This window comes from Notamacropus eugenii, chromosome 3, assembly GCF_028372415.1.
Source record: "Notamacropus eugenii isolate mMacEug1 chromosome 3, mMacEug1.pri_v2, whole genome shotgun sequence".
Taxonomy (NCBI): domain Eukaryota; kingdom Metazoa; phylum Chordata; class Mammalia; order Diprotodontia; family Macropodidae; genus Notamacropus; species Notamacropus eugenii.
The window spans coordinates 109,921,778-109,947,770 of NC_092874.1; the positions used below are offsets into that span (position 1 = coordinate 109,921,778).

General features: G+C 36.9%; 1 protein-coding gene across 4 annotated transcripts in view; it reads right to left on the bottom strand.

Annotated features, from left to right (window-relative positions):
- Positions 1 to 25,993, bottom strand: part of IFT56 (intraflagellar transport 56) — a 67,208-nt gene that overhangs the window by 16,143 nt on the left and 25,072 nt on the right. For 3 of the 4 annotated variants that reach the window (XM_072650096.1, XM_072650097.1, XM_072650099.1), the window contains 6 exons: positions 22,878 to 22,952; positions 20,293 to 20,395; positions 16,924 to 16,979; positions 15,127 to 15,180; positions 14,052 to 14,115; positions 4,817 to 4,905 (listed from right to left, as the gene is read on the bottom strand). In XM_072650096.1, the coding sequence (XP_072506197.1) occupies positions 4,817 to 4,905; positions 14,052 to 14,115; positions 15,127 to 15,180; positions 16,924 to 16,979; positions 20,293 to 20,395; positions 22,878 to 22,952 (441 nt within the window). Of the gene's footprint in view, positions 1 to 4,816; positions 4,906 to 14,051; positions 14,116 to 15,126; positions 15,181 to 16,923; positions 16,980 to 20,292; positions 20,396 to 22,877; positions 22,953 to 25,993 lie in introns of those variants that run through there. The other variant, XR_011976193.1, reaches the window with a different exon arrangement.

Here is a 25,993-nt window from a genome sequence, read left to right on the forward strand (position 1 = left end):
TTATTAGAGAAATGTGGTACTCAAAGATTTCTTCCCAGTTAATTCTTTCCAATCAATTATAAGTGCACTGATTTTGTGCAAAACTTTTAAATTTTATATAATCAAAATTGTCCATTTTATCTTCTATGGTACTCTCTATCCTTTGTCTGATTGTGTACTCTGCCCCTATCGATAGTTACTATAGGTATTTCCTTCCTAGCTCTTATAATTTGTTTATGATTTTACTTTGTATATTTAGTTCATAAAGACTCCAAATGAAGTCTTTTGTTGAATCACAAGTTATTACCCAATAGCTGAGGTCTTTGGTTTTATTAAACACTGTGCTACTATATTTGTTTGCTTCTGTATACTCTAATCTATTCCAGTGGCTACCTTTCTATTTTTTTTTAAACCAGTACCAAACAGTTTTGAAGATTACTGCTTTGTTGTTGTTACTGTTTATCCAATGACATCATGATGTTGGGGTAAAATGATGGATGATGGATGATGACTCATGCATCAATTGGATTTATGGGGCAATTCCAAAAGATGAGTTTCAAAGATGTTCTGAGCAACAGCAGCATTGCTAGAATAAGGGTACAGGCTCCCAAAGTGACTAGGTTGAAGGCTAATATATATTTGGATGTCCAAACTCTAGCTTACTAAAAATTAATCTTTTCCTTTATAGTGACACCTTATGTGTGTGACATAGAAACACCTGAGTATTTACATATATACATATTTATGCACATACATGTAAATTAAATTTTATTTCCTGAGTGAACCTATCAGTAAGATGGTGCCCTGCACAGCCCGCTGTGATGAGTATGTTAGTGTTCTGAAATACTGATAATTCTGTGCAATTTCTCAAATGTAATCTAACCCCTTCTACTTTTCCTTTTCATTTCTAGGCCCAATTCATTGTCCACTTGCAAGGCTCCTTGGGTCAGACAGATAAAGTATGCAGAACTAATGAAAAGCCATGGACATAAATCACATGGATAAAAAAAGCTACAGTCTGAGGCAAAACGCCTTCCACATTCAGAGAAAGAACTATGGAACTGGATTGCAGAATGATGCAGACCATTTTCTTTTATATTATGTTTTGATTTGTTTTGTTTTATGGTTTCTCCCATTCATTTTAATTCTTCTGTGCAAAATGACTAAGGTGAAAATTATTTAATAGGAATGTATGTGTAGAACCTATATAAGATTGTACGCCATCTCAGGGAGGGAGTGGGAAGGAAGGGGGGAAGGAGGGAGAGGGAGAGGAAAAAAATCTAAGTATATGGAAGTGACTGTAGAACACTGAAAACAAATAAAATAATTTAATAACGATAATTAAAAAAAAGCTACAGAAAGGATTAGATTTATAACAGTGAAGTCCAAAGGTAATCATGAACTGACCCAGCAGACTGTTTATCCAGCTACTAGACACTGGTTCATTCCCTTGATTCATTCCCTTAGTAATCCTACAAAGTCAATTTATTTTACATGTTTATGGATCTCCTGGGGATAATATATGGCTGCAAAGCATTATTTATAAAGAAAGAAAACTACAGGTGATTCAAAAGACAACCAAAAGAAACCTGTCTGGTAGATGCCACACCCTAAGGCCTGGACCCACTGGACCTAGATTAGGCTCGTTTGTCCTTGTTGTTCATTTTTTGTTCCTGAGGAGTTTTTCCTTAAGAAGCACTCAAAGAGGTACAACTGGCTCAGAGGACTAAGGCCCCCGTGGGCCACGGGTATAGCTTCCTGATTTCCTGAATATGAAAACATCCAGGCCCAAAGGACTTTAGCTCTTTCTTAGCTAGGCTTCTAGCCACAGATCAGCAACATTAATATTACTAAGAAGCTGTGCTCAACTCAATTAATGCTTTATTCTCAATTAATATCCTTTCTCTAATTCCCTAATAATCCCTTCACCAGCTATGGCTAAAGCAAAACTCCATTTGTAAATTGTTGGATGGACTTCCTCTCTTCCCTTAGAACAAATTTCCCTTCATTCTGGACTCTATTCTGGAGTCCCTCATCTATTTCTCGCATCTCCTTCCTCTCATTGTTAATACTACATCCCTGACCATCTTGTCCAGCACTAGCAATAACTTGTCTCATATCCTCTGACACACTCGTGCTACTCACTGCCACTTCCATATTCTCATTCGGCAACCATTCCTTTAGCATAGGGATTTTTCATTTTTAGTATCTGTATCCCCAGCATACAACATGGGGTCAGGCAAAGAATAAACAACAAATGTTTGCTGATTGACTGATATGTAGAAGGAATTCCTGTTATGACATACTTTGGAGTACAATGACCTCTGAGACTTTTTTCTAACTCTTGAGATTCTGTGAATCAGATTTCTTTTTAATTGGACACAAAATAAATTCATTAAATTTCAGTGGTTCACTCTTGCCTCAAGGATTGAATACAAGCTCCTCTAGCTTTTAACTCTTCCCAATGTAGCTACAACCTAACTTTCCAAATTTATTATATTCTCCCTTCCTGTTCTCTCTAGTCAAACTGGACTCCTTACTGTTTCTCATGTGATATCCCAGCACTCATTTCTGCATTCTGCACAGATTTTCCCCAGAATCTGCAATGCACTCCCACCTTACTTTTGTCTCTTGTTTTCTTTGAAACTCTGCTCATGAGACTACTCCTATGTGAAACATTAAACATTAAAAATTCAACGATACATTTAAGCATGAAAATTGACTTTGAACCTTATAAAGTAGGTAAGAATATATTACAAATATTACAGTGTACTTTAATGTCTACATACAGAACAAAAAGTAAAACTTTTTAATAAATTTGATCTGTCTAAACCTAAATTAATAAACATTTAGTTAAAAGTAATTTAGAAGGCCTTTTTCTATCATTCCAAAACTAGAATGGACTGCTTTGGGAAGTAATAAGTTCTACACAACTCTAGTGTTCTGGCAAAGGCTGAAAATGTTAGAGATAATTTTTAAGGGATTCATATATAAAGAAAGAGGTTGAACTCTTTCCTTATGCTCAACTTGCTAATGCTTCCCTCACATAAATTTACCTTGCCTATATTTCACATATGAACTTCACATATTAAATAGTTCCAACAAATGGTGATGAAGACCTTAGTGAGGTAGTATAAATGAAAATGGAAAGGAGACAAATACAAGAGATACTGCAAAATAGAATTACTAAGGGCCTAGCAACTAATTAAATACAAAGGACAGAGTAATGCTGTATGACATGGTCCTGTATGGCAACATATAAGCATTAATCTAAATAAAAGGTACCAATTAGGCAAGACCATTCTGTAAAGATGAGAAATGACAAAACGGATCATGTGGAGGTCAAAAGTGATTTGCAGAAGCTGAAAAGATTTTCTAGTGGTATGAGATTCAAAATATAGTCACTTTTTTGTTGCCTAGTAAACTCCTATGTTTTATTTTCTGCTGCAGAAGCTAGGTGGTAATTCACAGAAACTCTGGGAAAGCAGGGGATGTAGAATAGGGGACGTTAGTCTAGTTCCCTAGTGCTTAAAAAAAAAGTCCTGAGGCTCATATCAACCTGTAAACCCCAATAAGGCAAGGAATGTAGATGCCACCCTTATCATGCCTCAGCATCCACTTCCCCCCCATACTTAAGTCTGCTTTTGATGTTATTAAGGGGAAACTGTAAGAGATGAAGAACAAAAAACGGATAAAAGTGGTGACCAAATTCTTGAGAATCTCTCATAACAATTAAGATCACATGATTACAATTCTTAGAGAGAACTTCAAATACATAGATAAGAAAATGACTAGCTTTGTTGGAAGAGAACTGGAAAGGATCAAAGGCTTTAGAGCTGGAAAAGATAATCTGTACCCAACTAGTAAAAACTCTTTCTTTATATATGACTCCCTTAAAAAATATCTCCAACATTTTCAGCCTCTGCCACAACAGCAGAGTTATACAGAACTCATTTACTTCCAAAAGCAGCTCATTCTAGTTTTGGAATTATAGAAAAAGACCTTCTAAATAACTTTTAATGAAATCTTTATTAATTTAGGTTTAGATAGGTCAAATTTATTAAAGAGTTTTACTTTTTGTTCTGTATGTAAACATTAAAGTACACTGTAATGTTCATAATATATTCTTATCTACTTTATAAGATTTAAAATCAATTTTCATGCTTAAATGTATGGTTGAATTTGTAATGTTTAAGTTATTCAAGAGGTTTGGCTGACAGCAAGCCAATAATTAAGGTGACTTAAGGTGACTTTTAATTTTTTTATATTTATCTATAATGTGTGCATTGCTCCGTACACTATGTCTAAATCCACAGTACTCATAGTTTCTGCAATAAAACACTGACAAGCACTTTGGTTCATGTTCTTGAAACAGCTTAAATTCACTTTACTGATCCATCCTCGTTCTATGGTTGCAATTTTATTTTTATGGTGCACTGTTGCTAGGATTCATGTAATACTGAGTCCTTGACAAGGAATGAAGTCCCAATATGATATTGTTTCTGCAGAGTAAATATGACTTTTAAAATATGGTTTTAGGGATTCATTTTAATTTGTAGAAATTATAGATTCTATTTACTCACAGAACTCATAGAACCAAAAATTAAAAGTGAGGACTGCTTACAGTCTTCAGGTCCTGGAGGACTTATCTGAAGTCAATGTAAAGCCTAGCTCTCTTCTTTATGATACTCTATATAAAGCCAGGTTTTCCTTTACCTCAAATTCCCTTTCTACTACTTAAACGAAAAGAATCACCTACAAGGATGTCTTATCTTCCCCCAAGTGTTAGCTATCAACAATTTCTTATATGTGTCTATTCTAAAAGTGCTATACTAACCTTGACAGAATTGAGGTAAATCAAAACATCATCAAATTGTCGAAGAAGGAAGAAGCAGGAAGCCATGCATTGTCTCCCTGGTATTGTATCTGCAATAGAAGACAACAGCATATAATTTATTTTTTTTTATTTTTTATTTTTAATTTATTTATTTAACTTTTAACATTCATTTTCACAAAATTTTGGGTTCCAAATTTTCTCCCCATTTGTCCCCTCCCCCCACTTCAAAACACCAAGCATTCTGATTGCCCCTATCACCAATCTGCCCTCTCTTCTATCATCCCTCCCTTCCCTTGTCCCCATCTTCTCTTTTGTCCTGTAGGGCCAGATAACTTTCTATATCCCTTTACCTGTATTTCTTATTTCCTAGTAGCAAGAACAGTACTCGACAGTTGTTCCCAAAACTCTGAGCTCCAACCTCTCTTCATCCCTCCCTCCCCACCCATTCCCTTTGGAAGGCAAGCAATTCAATATAGGCCATATCTGTGTAGTTTTGAAAATGACTTCCATAATAGTCGTGTTGTGTAAGACTAACTATAATTCCCTCCATCCTATCCTGCCCCACATTGCTTGCACTCTCTCTTTTGATCTTGTCCCTCCCCAAGAGCGATGACTTCAAATTGCTCCCTCCTCCCATTGCCCTGCCTTCCATCATCCCCCCCACCCTGCTTATCGCCTTCTCCCCCACTTTCCTGTATTGTAAGATAGGTTTTCATACCAAAATGAGTGTGCATTTTATTCCTTCCTTGAGTCAAATGTGATGAGAGTAAGCTTCACTTTTTCCCTCTCACCTCCTCTCTTTTCCCCTCCATTGAAAAGGCATTTTCTTGACTCTTTTATGAGAGATAATTTGCCCCATTCCATTTCTCCCTTTCTCCTCCCAATATATGCCTCTCTCACCCCTTAATTTTATTTTTTTTAGATATGATCCCTTCCTATTCAACTCACCTTGTGCTCTCTGTCTCTCTCTATATGTGTGTGTTGGTGTGTCTGTGTGTCTGTGTGTGGTTGTGTATATAATCCCATCAACTACCCAGATACTGAAAAAAGTTTCAAGAGTTACAAGTATTGTCTTTCCATGTAGGAATGTTAACAGTTCAGCTTTAAAGTCCCTTATGATTTCTGTTTCCTGTTTACCTTTTCATGCTTCTCTTCATTCTTGTGTTTGAAAGTCAAATTTTCTTTTCAGCTCTGGTCTTTTCATCAAGAATGCTTGAAAGTCCTCTATTTCATTGAAAGACCATTTTTTGCCCTGAAGTATTATACTCAGTTTTGCTGGGTAGGTGATTCCTGGTTTTAGTCCTAGTTCCTTTGACTTCTGGAATATCCTATTCCACGCCCTTCGATCCCTTAATGTAGAAGCTGCTAGATCTTGTGTTATCCTGATTGTATTTCCACAATACTTGAATTGTTTCTTTCTAGCTGCTTGCAATATTTTCTCCTTGACCTGGGAACTCTGGAATTTGGCCACAATGTTCCTAGGAGTTTCTCTTTTTGGATCTCTTTCAGGCGGTGATCGGTGGATTCCTTGAATACTTATTTTGCCCTCTGGTTCTAGAATATCAGGGCAGTTTTCCTTGATAATTTCATGAAAGATGATGTCTAAGCTCTTTTTTTGATCATGGCTTTCAGGTAGGCCCATAATTTTTAAATTGTCTCTCCTGGATCTATTCTCCAGGTCAGTTGTTTTTCCAATGAGATATTTCACATTATCTTCCATTTTTTCATTCTTTTGGTTTTGTTTTGTGATTTCTTGGTTTCTCATAAAGTCATTAGCCTCTATCTGTTCCATTCTAATTTTGAAAGAACTATTTTCTTCAGCGAGCTTTTGAACCATCTTTTCCATTTGGCTAATTCTGCTTTTTAAAGCATTCTTCTCCTCATTGGCTTTTTGAACCTCTTTTGCCAATTGAGTTAGCCTATTTTTCAAGGTCTTATTTTCTTCAGCATTTTTTTGGGTCTCCTTTAGCAAGGTGTTGACCTGCTTTTCATGCTTTTCTTGCATCTCTCTCATTTCTCTTCCCAGTTTTTCCTCCACCTCTCTAACTTGATTTTCAAAATCCTTTTTGAGCTCTTCCATGGCCTGAGCCCATTGAATATTTATTTTGGATGTGTGGGATACAGAAGCCTTGATTTCTATATCTTTCCCTGATGGTAAGCATTGTTCTTCCTCATCCGAGAGGATGGGAGGAGATATCTGTTCACCAAGAAAGTAACCTTCTATGGTCTTATTTTTTTTCCCTTTTCTGGGCATTTGCCCAGCCAGTGACTTGACTTCTGAGTGTCCTCTTCACAGCCAGCACGCCTCCAGATCAGCCCAGCCAGGGCCTGGGGTCTGAGATTCAAATGCTGCTCCCCAGCCTCAGGGCTTTGAGCAGGGGCAGGGCTGCTATTCAGTGTGAGATTAAGTTCAGCTGCTCAGGTAGGGGCAGGGCCACCACATGGGGCTCAGTTCCCTCAGGGGGTTTACGCGGAGCCCTTCAACAATGGATCTGGGCTCCTGCCTGCTGTGGGAGCCCCTGTCCGCTGCTGCCTCCCGAGGGGGCCTGAGTTATGGAGATACCCTACTCCCCTCTCAGCCAGCCAAAGAGACCCTCTCACTGACCTTCAGTACCTGTGGGTGGAGGGACCTGCGCAGCCACTGAAGATTCTGTCCTGAAGCCTGCTCAGATCTGCTCCTCTCGGTGCCACGTGGCCGAGACAGGGCTGGGCTCTGCACTGGTCCAGGTGCGACGGACTTTTTGGGTCGGTTTTTCGGGGCTCTCTGGAACAGAAATCTCCTCCACTCCACTCCGTTGCTCTTCTGCTTCTGCTGCTCCAGAATTTGTTGGGAGTGCTTCTTTTAAGATATTTTATGGGCTGTGGGTTCGGAGCTAGCGTATGTGTGTCTTTCTACTCAGCCATCTTGGCTCCTCCCCAGAATATAAATTTAAAAGGCAAACATTTCACTTGACCTGCAGCTTAAGTGATTTAATCAAGACATTTTCCCATAATCTTCAATCAACCTCATATGTTCAAACTTGCAATTGTCTCATCTCGACCATCTTCTTTTCCTCTAGTATCTCATATCCACAAGACTTTGGCAGATGCTTGCAATGCCCTGAGGCAAGCCTGTGCTACTCTAACAACGTGTACTAGGAAAGGGTCAGCTCTGACCAGCAACAACACGAAGAAGAGAAACTAGAACAGAATCCTCCAGTCTCATTTCGGTAAGTTCTCTCTCTCCTACAGGGCTTGCTGCTGGCTATTTAGTCATTTTTAGGCATGTTCAATTCTTTGTGACCCCCAAATGGGGTCTCTAGCTCAGTTTACAGATAAGGAAACTGAGGCAAACATGGACTTGCTCAGGATCACACAGCTAGTAAGTGTCTGAGGCCAGATTTGAACTCATGAAGAAGAGTCTTCCTGACTCCAGGCTTTGATGCTCTAATCACTGCACCACTTAGCTCCTGCAGGGCTACTACATTTCAATCTAATCCAACAAGAATTTTTTAGGCACCTTGAATGTGCAAGACACTTTGCTAAGCACTGGGGTTATACAGAAAATGAAAAACAGTTTCTGTCTTCAAGGAGTTTTCATTCTAGTGTAGGATAATAAGAACAGGTTGGTGACCTCCAACCCATTAATTTATCTTCTTGGAACCTGGCAATCAATTAAGTGGTAAATACTGGGCCCAGAACAGGCAAGCATCAGTGGGGATATAGAAGTATAAAACACAGTACCTATTTCCAAAGAGAATACAATCTAGTTGGGGAGACAAGATTAACATAACCGAAACAAAAGCAAACACGTCAGGACAGTATATAATTAAATGCTAGTTTATGAAGCACAGGGTTAGTAGAAGAACAGGAAGTAGTAAAGATGTCAGGGAAGACTCTGAGAGGAGATAGGGCTTTAGAAGATGAACAAGAAGAGATGAGACTGCTTAGGATGAAAACTCAAAGCCTTGAGTGAGGAACAAACATATAAGTAGTGGAGAGAGGAAAAAAAACATTCTAGGTGAAGGGAACTCTGTGAATAAAAGTACAGCAGCAGGACTTCATTCAACAAATATATATTAAGTTAAGGGAATGAAGACACATAGTCAAAAGATAGCACACACACACACACACACACACACACACACACACACACACACACACACACACACCAACTGGCCTAGCCAGAACAGAGGGTGGGGAGTACCAGGAAATAAACTGAAATAGGTAGAATGTGGTAAGTTTAAGGAAGGCCTTGAATGCCAAGAAAAATTTAGATTTATTTCAGGAGGAAACAGAGAGACTTTGAAGGCTATTGACTAAGAAAATAATATCAAAACACCAATACCTGAAGAAATTTAGTCTAGGAACTAGATCATTTAGGAAAGATTATAAGATGGTCCATTTCAAATGCTAACTTTTCCCAATTCCTTTCATTAGAAATGCATTCTATTGTTGAAATCTTAAAGAACTTTGTTTTGTATTTCTCTTACACACAGAATACTCTTTTCTGTATTATATTTATGTGTTTTTCTTATTTCTCCTATGTCATTCAGTCATTAGGTAGTGTTCAACTCTTTGTGATCCTATGGATCACAGCAAGCCAGATCCTTCTATCCTTCACTATCTCTTGAAGTCTGTCCAGGTACATGTTCATTGTTTCCAAGACAATATCCATATCCATCCTCTGCTATCTCCTTTTCCTTTTGCCTTCAATTTGTCCCAACATCAGAACATCAGAGTCTTTTCCAGAGTCCCATCTTCTCATTATATGGCCAAAGTATTTAACCTTTAGCTTCAGTATTTGATCCTCCAGTGAACAGCCTGAATTAATTTCTTTAAGTATTAACTGATTTGATCTCCTTGCTATGCAAAGGACTTTCAAAAGTCTTCTCCAGCACCACAAGTGTCAATTTTGTAGTAGTCAGCAACTCTCACAATCATACATGCTAATGGAAAAACCATTGCTTTGACTATACAGACCTTTGTTGGAAAGGTGTTGCCTCTCTTTTTTAGCATGTAGTCCATATTTGCCATAGCTTTCCTTCCAAAAAGCAAGCATCTTTTAATTTCATGGCTGCAGTCATTATCTGCTTTTTGAACCCAAGAATATAAAATCTGACACTGCTTCAATTTCATCTCCTTCTATTGACCAGGAAGTAATGGGATCAGTTGCTAAGATCTCAGGTTTTCTTTTTTATGTTAAGCTTCAAGCTAACTTTTACATTCTCCTGTTTCATCCTCATCAAGAGGTTTCTTAATTCTTCATTTTCTACCATCAGAGTGGCATCATCTTCATATCTGAAATGGTTGATATTTGTCCTGGAAACTTTAATTCTGGCTTTTGATTTGTCCATCCTGGCATTTTGTATGATGTACTCTGCACATAAGATAACAAATGAGGTGACAATATACAGCTTTGTTGTATTCCATTTCCAATTTTAAACTAATCAGTTGTTTCATGTTTGGTTCTAATGATTGCTTCTTGATTTGCATACAGGTACCTCATGAGATAAGATGATCTGGTACTTAAATCTTTCTGAGGAACTGCCACACTTTGTTGTGACCCACATGGTCAAAGGCTTTAGTGTAGTCAACAAAGATGTTTTTCTGGAACTCCCTTGCTTTCTCCATAATTCTGCAAATGATGGCAATTTGGTCTCTAGTTCCTCTGTCTCTTTGAAAACCAGCCAGCTCCTCTGGTAATTCTCAGTGCACACACATATTGCTGAAGCTTAGCTTGTGGAATCTTAAGCATAACCTTGCTGCCATGTGAAATGAGTGCAACTGTTGGTAATCTGAATATTACTTGGCATTGCCCTTCTTTAGAATTTTCCAATCCAGTGGCCACTGCTATGTTTTCCTTCCAAATTGCTGGCATATTGAGTGCAGCACTTAAACAGCTTCATCTTTTAGGGTTTTAAATAGCTCACCTGGAATTTCACCACCTCCACTAGGATTACTGTTATCAATGCTTTCCAAGGTCCACTTGACTTCATTCTCCAGGATGTCTGGTTCTACATCAATAACCACATCATCGTGGTTATTAGTAATGTTAAGATCTCTTTTGAACAGTTCTTTTGTGTATTTTTGCCACTACTTTTTAATCTCTTCTGCTTCTTTTAAATCCTTACCATTTTTGTCTTTTATCATGCCCATTTTTAACATGAAACTTTCACTTGATAATGTTAAACTTTCTTGAAGAGAGCTCACTTTTTCCATTCTCTAGTTTTCTTCTATTTCTTTGTATTGTTCACTTAAGAAAACCTTCTTATCTCTCCTTGCTAGTCTCTGGGAATTCTACATTCAGTTGGATATATCTTTCTAAGTCTCCTCAGATGGCCATTTTTGCCTTCTTGCTCTTCATTTTCTTTGGAATGTTTTTTGTTGCTGCCTCCCATACAATATTGCGAACCTCTATCCATAGTTCTTCAGGCACTCTGTCTACCAGATCTAATCCCTTAAATCTACTCATCACTTCCACTTCATAATCATAAGGGAGGTTATTTAAGTCGTGCGTATATTGTCTCATGATTTTACCTACTTTCTTCAACGTGAGCCTGAATTTTGCAATTAAAAGCTCATGATCTTATCCACAGTCAGCTCCAGGTCTTGTTTGAACTGACGAAATAGAGCTTCTATATCTTTGGCTCCAAAGTATATAATCAATCTGATTTCTACGTTGACTATCTGGTGATGTCAGCGTGTAAGAGTTGCCTTTTGGGTTGTTGAAAAAAAGTGTTTGCTATGACCAGTCAGTTATCCTAACAAAACTCTCTTAGCCTCTGCCCTGCTTCATTTTGTACTCCAAGACCAAATTTGCCTATTAGTACAATTATCTTTCAGTTCCCTACGTTAGTATTCTAATCTCCTAAAATTAATGTGATAGTTTTTTCTGGTATTATTTTGAGAAGATGTTGTAGGCTTTCATAAAACTGATCAACTTTGGCTTTTTCAGCATCAGTAGTATATAGACTTGTATTAATGTGATGCTGAACTGTTTGCCTTGGACATTCTCACAGACAACAGTACTTCTTTTACTTACATTAAAGGGGTTGGTGGGAATCTGCTAATTGATGATCAAGCCTACCTGAACAACAGATTACAAGTAGAAAGTTCTAGAAGAGGCAAGAAAATCCCTAAATTATGCTATTTTCTATAGATCCTAAGGCAGCATGTGATATTTTCATCACTACTATTTAATGAAAGTCCAGGGCCCTTTGGAAAGGATCTTCCCTTTAGAATAGGCAAGAAGAGCAAAAGTAGAAGCACTTAGTAATTTGAAGGAAACAAAATACACAAAGAGAAGCAATGATAATGCTGTGAATCATGTCAAATAATGAGGAAAATGAGCTAGGGGTCTAAAAAAAGGGGTTAATATGACTAATATGTAACCATGAGTTTTGGTGGGATGTGAGGCATGACTGTAATGCCACAATGGAAGATTATACTTTATTCAAAATAAAACACAAAGTAAAGAGGGCAGTTGAGTAGAACCACTGAAGAACAACTTAATTACCCTGTAGAAGTCCATAAACTGTAAGTGGGAAGCATCTGAGTAAGGATCAAAAAGGGACAAGCAGAAGTGATTTTGCAATACAAGTTAAAGATGCTCATATCTCTCTCATCCTCAAAACTCCCCCACTTAATCTGTCCATCCCCCCTAACTGATTCCATATCTCTCCTCCCTTTTTGGCTAAACTCCTTGAAAAGGCCATCTACAATCAGTATCTCCACTTTGTTTCCTTTCTCTCTCTTTTTAACTTTCCCACTTTGGACCTCATCTTCAACTTTGTTGAATCATTCAAGCTTGTAAAGCACTTTGAATGCAAAATACAGTGATCTCTATTTTATACTGGAGACAAAAGAGAGTCACTGAAACTTCTTGAGGAGTGGCTTTGATTTAGGAATATTAATTTGAGAGCTATGTGGAGTATGGAATATAGAAGAAAAATACTGCAGGCAGAGAGACCAACTAAGAAACTGTTACAGTAACAGACAAGAGGTGATGAGGCCCTAAATTAGAATGGCTGTGGTATAAATAGAAAAGGGGACATATGGGAGAAAGGTTGAGGAAGTAGAAGGGACAACATTTCTACCTGACTGGATGTGGCAAGAGAAAAAGAATGAAGAGTTGAAGATGATTCCTAAGCTAAGAACTTAGGTAAGTGGAAGAATGGTGGTATCCTCAACAAAAAATAGAAAAGTTATGAGTAGGGATAGATTTAGGGGGAAGGATAATTAATTCTGTTTTAGATATGTTAGCTTTGAGATAACAATAAGCCATCCAGGTGGAGACAGACATTAAATAGCGGGAGATTTGGGACTAGAACTCAGGAGATGAGAGGCCTGGAGAGATGATGGTTGAATCCATGGCAGCTGATGAGATCACCAAGAAGAAGTGTAGAGAGAAGGGGAAGACTAAGGACATAACCTTGGGGTATACCCCTTCGGAGAGGCAGTACACTGAAAATGATCTGGCAGGTAGGAAGAGAACTAATTTATAAAAACCCAGAAAAGGGAGCGTATTCAGAAGGATGGGGTGGTCAACAGTATGAAATACTGCAGAAAAATTAAAAAACATCAGGACTGAGAAAAGGCCATTGGATTTAGTAATAAAGAGATCACTGGGGACCTTGGAAAGAATAGTTTCAGCTAAGTGGTGGAATGAGAAGCCAGACTATAAGAGCCTGAGAATGAGTAGCTTCTTCTCTAATGATTCATATTTTGTTTTCCATATTGAAAGTCCCATTCATTGTCATTACCATTCCTCACTCCCTCATCCTTAATTACTTCAGATAGCCTCTACATCCTCTCCTCCTCCGTCTTCTCTCTTCCATTATGCCTGCTGGGACACCCTTTCTATGCTTATTAAAGTTCCTTTTAAGCTAAATTTCTTCCTCTCACACTCTTTCCATCTTACTGTACTGATTGAAATCTGGCTCCCAATGGAAGAAAGTGACTTTAACCACTATGGCTAAAGGTAAAATTAACAGCCAAACAAGGTTTAGAGGAGGTCACAAAAGACAATAGATACTTTTTCAGAATATGAAATTTTAAAGCTTCTCTATGAACAAAATAATTGCAGCTAGAGAAAGAAAATATATATTAGTGGAGGAAAATGTTTTTACTAAACTTCTCAGAGTTAAGAATCCATTGTTCTTTTTCTTTGCTTAGACTTCTTGACTGATGAGGGGTGTTTTTAAATGGTTTCTTCAATCTATGCTATCAAAGAGAGTACAGATTTCAGACATACCACATTCACTAGCTGATCCACCCACCAACTGAAAGAACTGCTGGGCAATTTTCAGATGATCCCTCTGAAAGACAAAGAAATCCCCTCATTAGAAAAATAAGCAGAGTATCCTTATTTTTATAAAAAAAAAATAATATCTTATTGCTGGCTGTTCTTTTGAGGTTTAAAGTATCTTCACATATAGAATTTCATTTGGTCCCTGCAGAAATTATTGATCTTATTGCTAATGAGAAATTGGCAAATTGAAACTGAAGAAAATTTGCATAGGGTTTAATAGACAAAAAGGAAAAAATCAATTCAACAAGTACTTGATGTCTGATACACACAAGGGAACTAAAAGTATTATCAGTAGAACATATTTTAATCTGATTTTTATATTCAGTTCCACATTAACATTTATTTTAAAAATAAAAATAAAAATATATCTCCATTCTGAAGTACAATTATATTGTAACCTGTCTTTGAAAAGGGACTGTTACTTTCAACCAAAGGAGGCTAAGTATATGTTTATAAAATCATTATTCTATGAATAATCAAAGAACATGAAAAATGACAGTGTATGAGAAAAGTTTTGAAAAGTATTAAGTGCTATGTAAATTAAAATATTATATATAAAAGCTGATACACATAAGTATCAGAAAAGCAATGAGTTTTTACACGAAGTTGGTATTACCCTCATCATCTAATCATAGTATCATATATCATAGTATTGCTAGGATTTTGTACAATTTGAAAAATCTTTACTTGTTACATGATTAAATACAAACTTGGGGAGGGAGAACTATAAAATTATGCTATGACTGTCTTGCTTGACAGGAGCAATGATTATGGATTTAGCTTGTTCAAAGCAAAATGATTAATTCTCAATGTTAAGGGAAAGCAGCAATTGCTTGCTAAATAATCCCTAATATCTTTTTGGAATATAAGCTGGTAGCAGACATACAGAAATGAATGGTATTACAGAATGACATACTCACTTTGAAAACCACTATCAATTGCTTTTTGATCCTTATAATTATCCTTTCTATCTACTACAAGGCTATCAAGTCATGAATACCAGAGATTTTACACTCACCAAACCCATTTCTTGTCCAAGAGCTGCATTAACCACACCCTTGAGGATGTATTCCTAGAAACGTAGAATATTATTTTAGTAAAGAGAGGAAATACATGGTGATGTTGTTCAGTCTTTTCAATCATGTCCAACTCTCTGTAACTTTATTTGACGTTTTCTTGGCAGAGATACTACAGTAGTTTGCCATTGCCTTCTTCAACTCATTTTATACATGAGGAAACTGAGGCAAACAGGGTTAAGTGACTTGCCCAGGGACACAGCTAGTAAGTTTGTATGAAGCTACATTTGAACTCAGGTTCTCCTGACTCCAGGGCCAGCACTCTATCCACTGCACCATGTAGCTGCCCCTAGGTTTAGGTAGAATCTTTCAAATTCAATTCTAATACCTTCAGTGCTCGTTCTAACCTAGCGTGTTATTTTATCTACTTCTAGCAATTGGTATCCAAGAGATACTTCTTAGTTTTTTAGTCTAATTCCCAAGAGACATGAGTCTACATGTTAGACTACACTACTTGTACAAGTGACAATAAGTGACATTACCATTTAGTAGAAAAAATTTAAAGTATCTAGGTTACATTTAATAATTAATTTTGTTATAACTTTTAATCAGAATGTACCCAATAAAATCTGTTCCGGCACCACTCAGGTTACACTTTTTATTATCCTCACTAAAAAGTCCCAACCAGCCAATAAATGGGCTATTTTGATTCAAGATGACTCGCAATAAGAGAACAGACCTGGAAATGTTGAAGCTTACCAAATTTGGGCATATCACTGGCTCTGTGGTCTAAAAATTCATGTTTTTTTAATTGTGAATTTCTTTATGCACCAATAATTTTTGGGTTCATCACTGCTATAGGAATAAAAATCTTTATACTCCAGACCTTTTGAAAACTGGGAATGTGAGAAGTAGGTCAATAGAAGCCCAGGATACTCACCTCCTAACATCATTACATTTCAGGAAAATTGTTTTCTAAATTAGTATGCACACCTCTTCTGAGAATTCTCAAGTTAGAATCTCTTTTCAAGAGCTTTTCAGTTTACCTTTCTCAAACTCTATTGAATTTTTTCTCAAATTTTATTATAAAACATAAAAATTATAAGCCTGACACACTATCAGCAAACACGAACATTTACAAACAGAAATATAGAATTGCATGTAAAACTGAGAATTTCTATGATATAGTGTTTCTTGGTTTGTTTGGTTTTTTTTCTCGAAGGGGGAAAGTAAGGCAATTGGGGTTAAGTGATTCACCCAAGGTCACACAGCTAGTAAGTGTCAAGTGTCTGAGGCCATATTTGAGCTCAGATCCTCCCAACTCCAGGACCAGTGCTCTATTCATCGCACCACCTGACTGCCCTGGTTTCTTGTTTTAAAGAATATATAAAACACAACAGTGCCAAAAACGCCCTGCTCGTCAACTTCCTCCTCTGTGTGAACTTCTGACGACTCCCTCTAAACGTTCTTCTGGGTGTTTTAAAAGGCTAAATGACAGACACTCTTTCACTTCTTTTCTTCTCTCCTTTTGCCATTCCTTACAACTCAATAATATTCTATTATATTCATACACTATAATATGTTCAATCATTTACCAACTGATGGGAACTCACTTTGTTTCCAATTCTTTGCTACAGAAAGGTGCAGCTATAAATATTTTAGTAAGTTTGGTTCTTTCTCCCTGGCTTTGATCTCTTTGAGGTATGTGCCTGGCAATGACATCACTGGGTCACCAGGGTTAAGCTTCACTAGTTTTCAATGAGTTATAAGGAGTGGGAAAAGAAAATGTTATCAATTACCTGAGGAGTTGTAGGTTCTAGATCTTTAATTAAGTTATAAGCCTCTTGCACATCATCTGAAACACCAAGAAAATTACTCAGAATGCATTCTAGATAGTTTCCTGTGATCTTAAAATATTCTTGAAAGAGAGGTTAAGAAGGGTTAAATACATTGATCCTGAATTAATGGCTCTGTTTCAGGGCCCACATAACAAACTGCAGTAAAATCACTCAGAGCCAGGGTTCTAAAGCTCAAAGGGTCCTTAAAGACCACCTCACCTAGCCCTTTTATTTTATAGATGAGCTAATAAACACCACATAATGACTAACTGGTATACTGGTTTTGAAAAATCCTATTAAGTTTTTCTATTTAAAATGTTACCTACCAAGTACTAGAAATTAATTCAATAAAAACATTTATTAAGTGCCTGTTCTGGGCAAGGTGTTGTGCTGGACAATGGAGGTACAAAGAAGGAGTTTACAATTTAATGTAGAGGGGAGAGATGTACATCAATAACTATCATACAAGGGAAAGTGGAAGAATGACAAAGAAAGATCCAAATGTGAAAATGTAAGTCTGATAAGTCTTTTCAGCTACTGGATAGGATGGAGAGAAGTCTGCAGGGAAGTTCCACTTGACTGGATCTTTGGAAGGAAAAGACACAAGACAGAGATATGGTGGGGGAAGATGGAGTGAGGGAAGGATGTGTAATCCATTACAGGAAAAGGGAGAGGGTGGCATAATTCAAGGCACTGAAAGAAGAGGTCAGAGCAAGAATGGGATAGTCCACTTTGGCTAGAAGGACATATGAAAGTTTAAAATATAGGGTGTCCCAAAAGTCTTAGTGCAGCTTTATGTTTGACCCGCTTCTGCACTAAGACTTTTTGGACAGCTTGTATATTGTGACGGTCATAGTCAGAATGTAGTAAGTATTGAATCCCAAAACTGGGAGTTGATGTTATATTGATTACGCAAAGGAGAGAGACTTCATGTTGTTAAGTGAAGGAGAATGACATTAAAAGAACTGTGCTAACATTTTTTTCACTGGTCACAGAAAAACCATTTATTAGACAGACCACTGGCTGAATGTTTTCACAATAAGACTTCTTGGTATCATCACAGAACTTGGTTAATAACATAATCATGAAATGATGTCAGTCCCATGCCTTCATCTGACTTCTCATACTTACCCTGGAGACTGGTAATTATATTTTAAGAATGACACAATGTCCATTCAAAAGAACAAGCTCTGCCTCACAGTCAGCTAATCGATAACTAAAACCTTTATTTTCTTTTGATAATATAGTAATTGAGCCTCACTGCTTCGAAGTATTCAACATGTTCTGGTCATGGGGTGCTTAGTCTAGTGGATCTCTTATACAGTAGTATGTATTATGGTATTATGTAAATTTGATAGCTTCCTCAGGACCTAGCATAATGCACTGAGAGAACTCAGGACAGTAGTTCAATAAACATCTGTTGAATGCTAAATGAATAAATGGCATATTGTCCTGCCATGCATTCATATTTGATATTTTTGTATTTAAAGATTTAGATTTCCAATTTTTACCTTCTTATTGAGAACTTAGCAAGTACCAATATAAAAAATTGCTTACTACATTAAGTCATGTTTTAGTTTTAAATAGACATATAGTAAAACCGATCTCTTTTGTTCCTTGAAAAGGCCTTTCAGCTGGGAAGACTTGTATGAACTTCAGTGGAGTGAAGAAAGCAGAATCTACTCAATGATAACTTCTTGTAGGCCAGCAAGTTTTAAACTTCTTTTTTGTCATGGACCCCTCTGGTTATTTAATGAAATCTAACACTACTGGAGTTTGTCATTCATAATTAAAGGAAATGCAAAATTTCAGTTACAGGTTGGTGGAAATAAAGCTGTATATTTTTCCCATTCAAATTCAAAGATGCCCTGAAATCTATCCACAGATTCCAAGTTAAGAAAACCTTTCTTACTGGCTAATATGACAGAAATGAAAAATGACAAATGTTGGAGGGGATATGGGAAAACTGAGATACTAAAGCACTGCTGATGGATTCATGAATTGGTCCAGCCTTTCTGGAGAGCAATATGGAACTATGCCCAAAGGGCTATAAAACCATGCATACCCTGTGATCCAGTAATACCACTACTAGGTTTGTAACCCAAAGAGATTTTTAAAAACGGCAAAAAAGGAACTATTTGTACAAAAATGTCTATAGCAGCTCTTTTTTGTGGTGGCAAAGAATTGGAAATTGAAGGGATGCCCATCAACTAGGGAATGGCTGAACAAGTTGTGGTATATGATTGTAATAAGATACTATTGTGCTATTAGAAATGATTAGCAGGATAGTTTCAGAAACACCCGGAAAGACACAAACTGATAAAAAATGATGTGAATGGAAATAGAACACTGTGCATAGTTAACAATATTGTATGGCGATCAAATGTGAATGACTTAGCTATTCTGGGCCATATGATGATCCAAGACAATTCCAAAGGACTCATGATGAAAAATGCTATAAGGTACCTGCTCTGTGACAGGTATGAGGAATACAGATACAACAAAAAAATAATCCCTATAGACAGAGAATAAAGTGACAGAAGAAAAGAAAATTTCCTTTGTTTCTTTTCTTTCTGTTTTTCTATCATTTTGTTCTCTCTCTTCTTTACATACCCTGTGACCCTCTCTTCAACTCAACATCTTGTAAAAGCCCTATTTTGTCCTCTTTTTGTCTGATCTTTTCTTCCTCTGACATATTTGAGAAGTGAAGGGATATAAAATGAATATACAAATGTGACTTTGCCATCATGAATGACAGTTAAAGTTGCTGACCACTGGCATACTCCCATGAATAGACAGGCGCATGACTAGAATCCTATCAGGGCTGTAGATTAGAAGTTCCTAGGATACTCTCTATTTATATTTAGAGGAGAAAAGAGATATAGGAGAGGAAGTGGCAAAAAAGGGTAAAGGCTGTAAAAAGAAAGAAGAAAGAACAAGGTGGGCAGAGACAAAACAACCAACAGAAGGATGTAGCAACATCCACCTTTGTTTTCAAATATGCTTAGCTCCCACTTCAAAGAAGTAAGAACCAGTCAAAACACAGAAATTGAAATAATACTTGGATTTAAACAAAGTTATCAAGTGCTATGGGGTTGTTATTCCAAGGACTAAGTTGGAAAAAAAAATGGAATAGATTTATTACTTGAAATGAATAGTTTATCATAAAAGTCATATAGAAATAACCACAAGAAAGTTTGTTATATTAAGTAAAACAGGATGTTAGGGATGGCTTTAAAAACTTGAGAAGTAATTCAGAATGGGATCAGAAATTAAACAGTCTGAAAGTCCTCCCCAACTCAATCAAGATTAAGACCCTTATTTCCTTACCCTGACGAAGATAGTAAATCACTAAGTTTAGTCTAGCTTCAGGAATAACATCAACCAGGGGAGGCAAAACCTGTAAAGCACCTTCACCACCTCGGAAAACAACCTACAGAGAAAGAAATCATATGTTATGCTGGTAGCAAGTACAGGCATGGAGGAAGGAAATGCCAGGATAGCTAGACTGGGGAAAAAGCTTCTACATATTCCTGGACAAAAAGTATCTAAAAGAACTTCAGAATACTTAGATTTATGGGGAAATAATATCAATTATTTAAACTGGTTATTATTTAGCTTTTGAAACTTTTTTTGTCAGCTTTTTGCCCTGTCAAATATTTCATTTTTTAAGATCACCCTAAACTTTCAGAAACTCATTAATCTAAATAAAAACATGAGAAATAGAATGCAGTCAAGAACCATAGGGCAACTTCCTTTCTTCTTACTGCATCTCTTCCTTCCTACTACCTAACAAGTTCAGAAAATTATTTTCTTTGTATCTGATCATAATTGAAAATGGTTTGAAGTAGATGGTCAAATGATAAGGCCCTTTATTTATTACCTATGGCCCACACTCATGCCTGTCTAAGAACTAGGAATGTAAAATATATGAAAATTGTAAAGCCTTGAGGAGAGTATTGGGGTTTAAATAAAAATGTGGGGATGGGAAAAAAGAACAATTAAGCAAAAAACATTTCTTACAGATCTAAAGTTATTTTGGTAATTCAGGAACAAAAAAATATATTGCAAACTTGATTTTATCATAGAATTAACATGTTTGATGAGAAAAACCTGTTAGGCAAATGGGAAAATTTAAGTTCTAATACCAAGCTCTGCTGTTGCTGCCAAAGCTGCTACCACAGCTTTCTAACCTTGAGCTGGAAAATTTTAAAGCAGGCCTGAACAACATACAACCCATAGGCCACTTGCAAGTCCACCAAAGGATTTCAGGCAGCCTTCGGAAAAATCTAGGGTTGCCAAAGAACACGCTTCTGTTTGTCACGTGACCCACACCCATCGTCGATCTGTCTGTGGCCTGAAGAAGTTTATCCTATTTTAATTTTGGGTCCTACTCATTGTCAACTTGTTCAGGTCTGCTTTAAAGGTTATTGCCCTAGATGGTCTCTAGGTTGAATTGTAACATCTTTAGGGGAAAAAAATGAATGATAATTCTAAAATATTCTAAGATTTTAGTTTATAAAATCAATATGTATATCTTTTGGATTGGGGTTGTCAGTAAATAATGGAATTTACTTTCAAAATATCCTGTATGTTGGCTGGTTTCTGTTTAAATGAACTTTAAACTTTTCCTTATGCTCTTGTTCATATGTCTAAATTGCTGAAAGTACCAAGTAATTCTCAGTATTAATCAAAATAAAATTTGTATTTAAAATGTAGTTTGTTCAGACAAGTTAGAAATTTACTAGTTGAGTTTACTTTTAAAAGTTTTAAGTTAATTTCAAATAAAGGTACAAGCTGCCAGACTTTAAGTAATCCAGCATTTATTAGTTTGGGCAACTTTTTGAAAGCTGTAAAAAACTGTAATAAGAAAAAATCAATAAAATTATATCTGTAGAAATAAGTCTTCTGGACTTCGGCTAATGTCCTCTGCAGTGCTGATATGAAAATTCTTGCAGCCCTCTAACTGTTCCTTAGGCTGCAAACTTTGTAAGTATTCTATCTGCCAGATCTAACCAATCACCTTTTAATTTTTGTTTTAACGTTTCTTGTGTCTGTTCCTTTCTCTCTATTTATACTGCCACAACACTAGTTTGAGCCTTCACCCCACTACTGCTAGAGCTTCCTGAGTTTCCTGCAGTCAGTTTATCTCACGCTGTTATAAACATCACTTAAATAAATATCATATCATTACCTAGTCAAGAATCTATAACGGCCCTCTGCCATAGCACTGCTGTAAACTACTTAGCTTCTTTAAAAAGGGCATACCATAATGTGATCCCAATTTATTATGCAATTTTATTTCTCACCCCTCCCAAATGTAAACTTTTTGCTGTAGCAAGTCAAATCTGCTTACTGTCCTCCATCAAGATAACTGTGAAATGTTTCCTCTGTCCCTCCGATGATGCCGTTTCCGTTCTTGGAATGCCTCTTCGTTCCTCTCCGAATCTTACCCACCTTTCAAACTCTACCTTGTGAGCCTTTTTTCATTGTTCCAGCCTACACTGATCTCTCTATATTTAACATCTGCTACTATTCTCTTCTTTAAATTCTCTAATTATTTCCTTCGTATACATAATCACGAGATTGTAAAGTTCCTAAGGTAACCTCTATATTAATACTTCTTTTGTATTTCCCCTCCCCACAGCAAATCATTCAATGCAAATTTATTACTTTCTTGGCTTGTAGCAGTGTACTCTTCCCTGACAGAATATGATAAGCTCCTTCAGATGAGGGATTGCTTTAATGTTGGCTTTGTATTGGAAATGCCTAGCATTGTGTTTGGCACATAGGAGGTGCTTAATACATTCTTATGAAGGAAAACAAAGAAATTTCCTGCTCAGATCCTTTTATAGAGAAGAATTACCACAGTAAGAAAGGAGCCAATTCATTCAAAATTGGAACGCATTATTTACCAGATTGTGCTTGATAAGTTCCTTAGCAAATTCAAAGGAAGAAGAGGCATTGTCCATCAGGCTCTTGAGTTCTGCCTAAAATTCAAAAAAGACAATTAAGAAAAGCATAAAAATATACAACTAGTGCTTTATTTCCTTACCATCTTATTATATTCTTATAATGCTTTACAAAGTGCTTTCATGTATATTATTTGTGTACGTGCACATGTGCTGTGCATGTGTGTGTACAGATACATACCACAACCTTGAGAAGCAGCTAGGGATAATATTAATGTCCCCATTTTACAGATAAGAAAACTGAAGTTATATGTTTCATAAGTGGCAGAGCTGGAACTAGGTATGATTCTTACTTCTTAATTTAATTACAGATATGGACCTGTCCATTAATGCAGTCAAAATCTCTAACATTTCCTTACCCATTCATTATTCTTTTATCTATCTCAGTTCCCTTCTGTCTCTCTACCTCATTAACCAATCTGGATCCCCATGGTCAGCTATAACAATGTATCCTAGAATCATTAGAATCATTATCTTTTGTCATTCTTGTTTATCCACCAACCCTTGGGAACTTCTGCTGTCTTCCTCATTTTACCCACTAAATATGTGTTTCCAACAATGCTACTCCCAAATCCTCTTCAACAACTCTACTGTCTCTGTTTACCTCATTTACTTCCACTGATTCATATATTCTCTCCTCACCTGTTTCAGAGATGTATCCTTTCTTCTTACCAAAGCTAACCTTTACACCTATTACCTTGATATCATCTCTTTAGAGACTGGTCTACCAGAGATTGGCCTCTACCTTGATCTTCATTCTCTTGCATATTTCATTGCCAAACTTCTAGTAAAAGTAACCTATCTTTATGCTTCTATGTTCTCAGCACTTCCCCTACTGAACCAATTCTGATAAGAGTTATTTTCTTCAGTATTTTTTGTGCCTCTTTTACAAAACTGTTCATTGTCTTTTCATAATTTTCTTGCATCACTCTCATTTCTTTTTCCAATTTTTCCTCTTTAATACTTCTAGGAATTCTTGTTGGACTTGGGTCCAATGAGATTTTTCTTTGAGACTTTGTTTATAGTTGTTTTCACATTATCTTTTTCTGAGTTTATGTTTTGGTCTTCCCTGCCACTAAAGTAGCTTTTAATGATCAAATTATTTTTGTTGTTGTTGTTTGCTCATTTTTCCAGCCTATTTTTTAATTCTGAACTTTATGTTAAAGTTGTGCTCTGCTCACATCGGGGGGGGAAGGCACTGTCCCAAGCATCAGGCTTTTTCATGAGCTAGTTTTTAGAGCTAGTTCTGGAGGATCTATAAGTTTGGGTCCTTCCTAGGTAATGTGATCCAGGGAAAGTTGTGGTCACTGCATCCTGGACTACACTCTGATCTTTACCTAGGACTCTTCTTTATCTTGAACTGTGACCAGAGCCCCTGCTCCCTTAAGACTGATCACAAGCACTCCTCTCCATCATGGAACTGTGATCTAGAACTGTATATAGGCAATAGAGTTGCCAATCAGTGCCAGCTACATGCAGTGCCAGCAAAGGGTCCCATCTGTAATCTCTTTCTGACCAGTTTTTCAACTCCCAGAGTGAAAGTACAGTTGCCAGAAGACTTGGCAGACCAAGTTTCTGGGAGTCAAGCTGTTTTAGCATAAAGAATGTTAGGATAGGCTAAGGCAGTGAACCACTTAAACTACTCCCCCACTTGCCCTCCCTCCATTAAAGACCCCCTCTTTTTGTATCTTTTCTTAGGCAGCTAGATGGTACTGTAGATAGAGCTCTGGGCCTAGAGTCAGGAGTGAGTTTAAATCCAACTTCACTCCTACTAGCTATGTGGTTGTGGGCACATCACTTAACCTCTGTTTGCATCAGTTTCCTCAACTGTAAAATGGGGATAACAGTAGTACCTATCTCCCAGGGTTGTTGTGAGGATTAAATGAGATAATTAACTGTAAAGCACTTAGCACAGTGCCTGGCATACAACAGGCGCTAAATAAAATTATTCCCTTGGTTTCTTCATGAAAGCCCTCTGGATATGAGCAAAGTCTTTTTACCTTTCTTCTTTTAAACACTTACTTTGTCTTTGCAAACAAGGTTAAGTACAGACTTATACTAGTCTGGGTGTACTTACTGGAAATGTGGTTGGGAGGAAGCAATGGGGGCAAGGGAGGATGAATCACTAAAGAAGAAAAATAACAGATTAAACACTGAAATGAACTGCCAGACCACTGTCTCTGTTGGGGGCTATGAACCAAAAAGGAGAGCAATAATTACAGATCTTTTGAGAGGACTTTTCATAGCAAGGAAGAAGCTGTTATGCCAGGAAACCAATCAAGGTAGTGAGTCAGAGGGGAAGGGGGCTGGGATGAGACAGGTATGGCTGAACAACCCTGTTCACCACATAACTCCACCCCTGCTACACTATATTATGATTATAAGAAATCTGTAAGCAAAGTTTATTGTAATAGTTTGTTTAACTATATGGTGGGAAAATAATTATCAAAATGTAAAAACTGTGTATGGAAAACTTATGAATGTCAAACTTGTGACTTTTGATAGATATGAGTATATTGAGAACATCCCTAAAGTTCTGCCTTCTCTTTTCTCTATATTCAAGTAAGGTATTATATGATCAGCAAGATGATGATATAGTTGTTTTCGACAGAATTTCCCAATTCTAGCAACCTCAAATCAAGGAGAAATACATTATGTTGATGATAATAAAACTATGGCAACAAAAGAAGACAAACAAACACCTTCACAAAAGTTAAAGCCTTTAAAAGTAACAGAAGATGGTTGAACTCCTTAAAGCTTCTACTCACCCTAACTACTCCCAGTCTTCCCACGGGTAACCTGTACAAAGAAACTGGCAGGCTTATGTCTTAGACTCCAGATGTGGTGGTCTCTCTATCCTGTCCCCTTGAAGCAGTGACTCAAGTCTGTAACCTCTGGACCCCAACAGGTAAAAAACACTGATCTTGTCCAAGAAAAGGCAAAGCAATAAGGATATGGTGGTACAATGCTGGCAAGGCATGGACTTCCATGCCTAAGGTAAAAAGACCTATAAACTTAGCTGTCAGCCTCAGTCCTCTCCTTGTGGAGTTAATAAATAC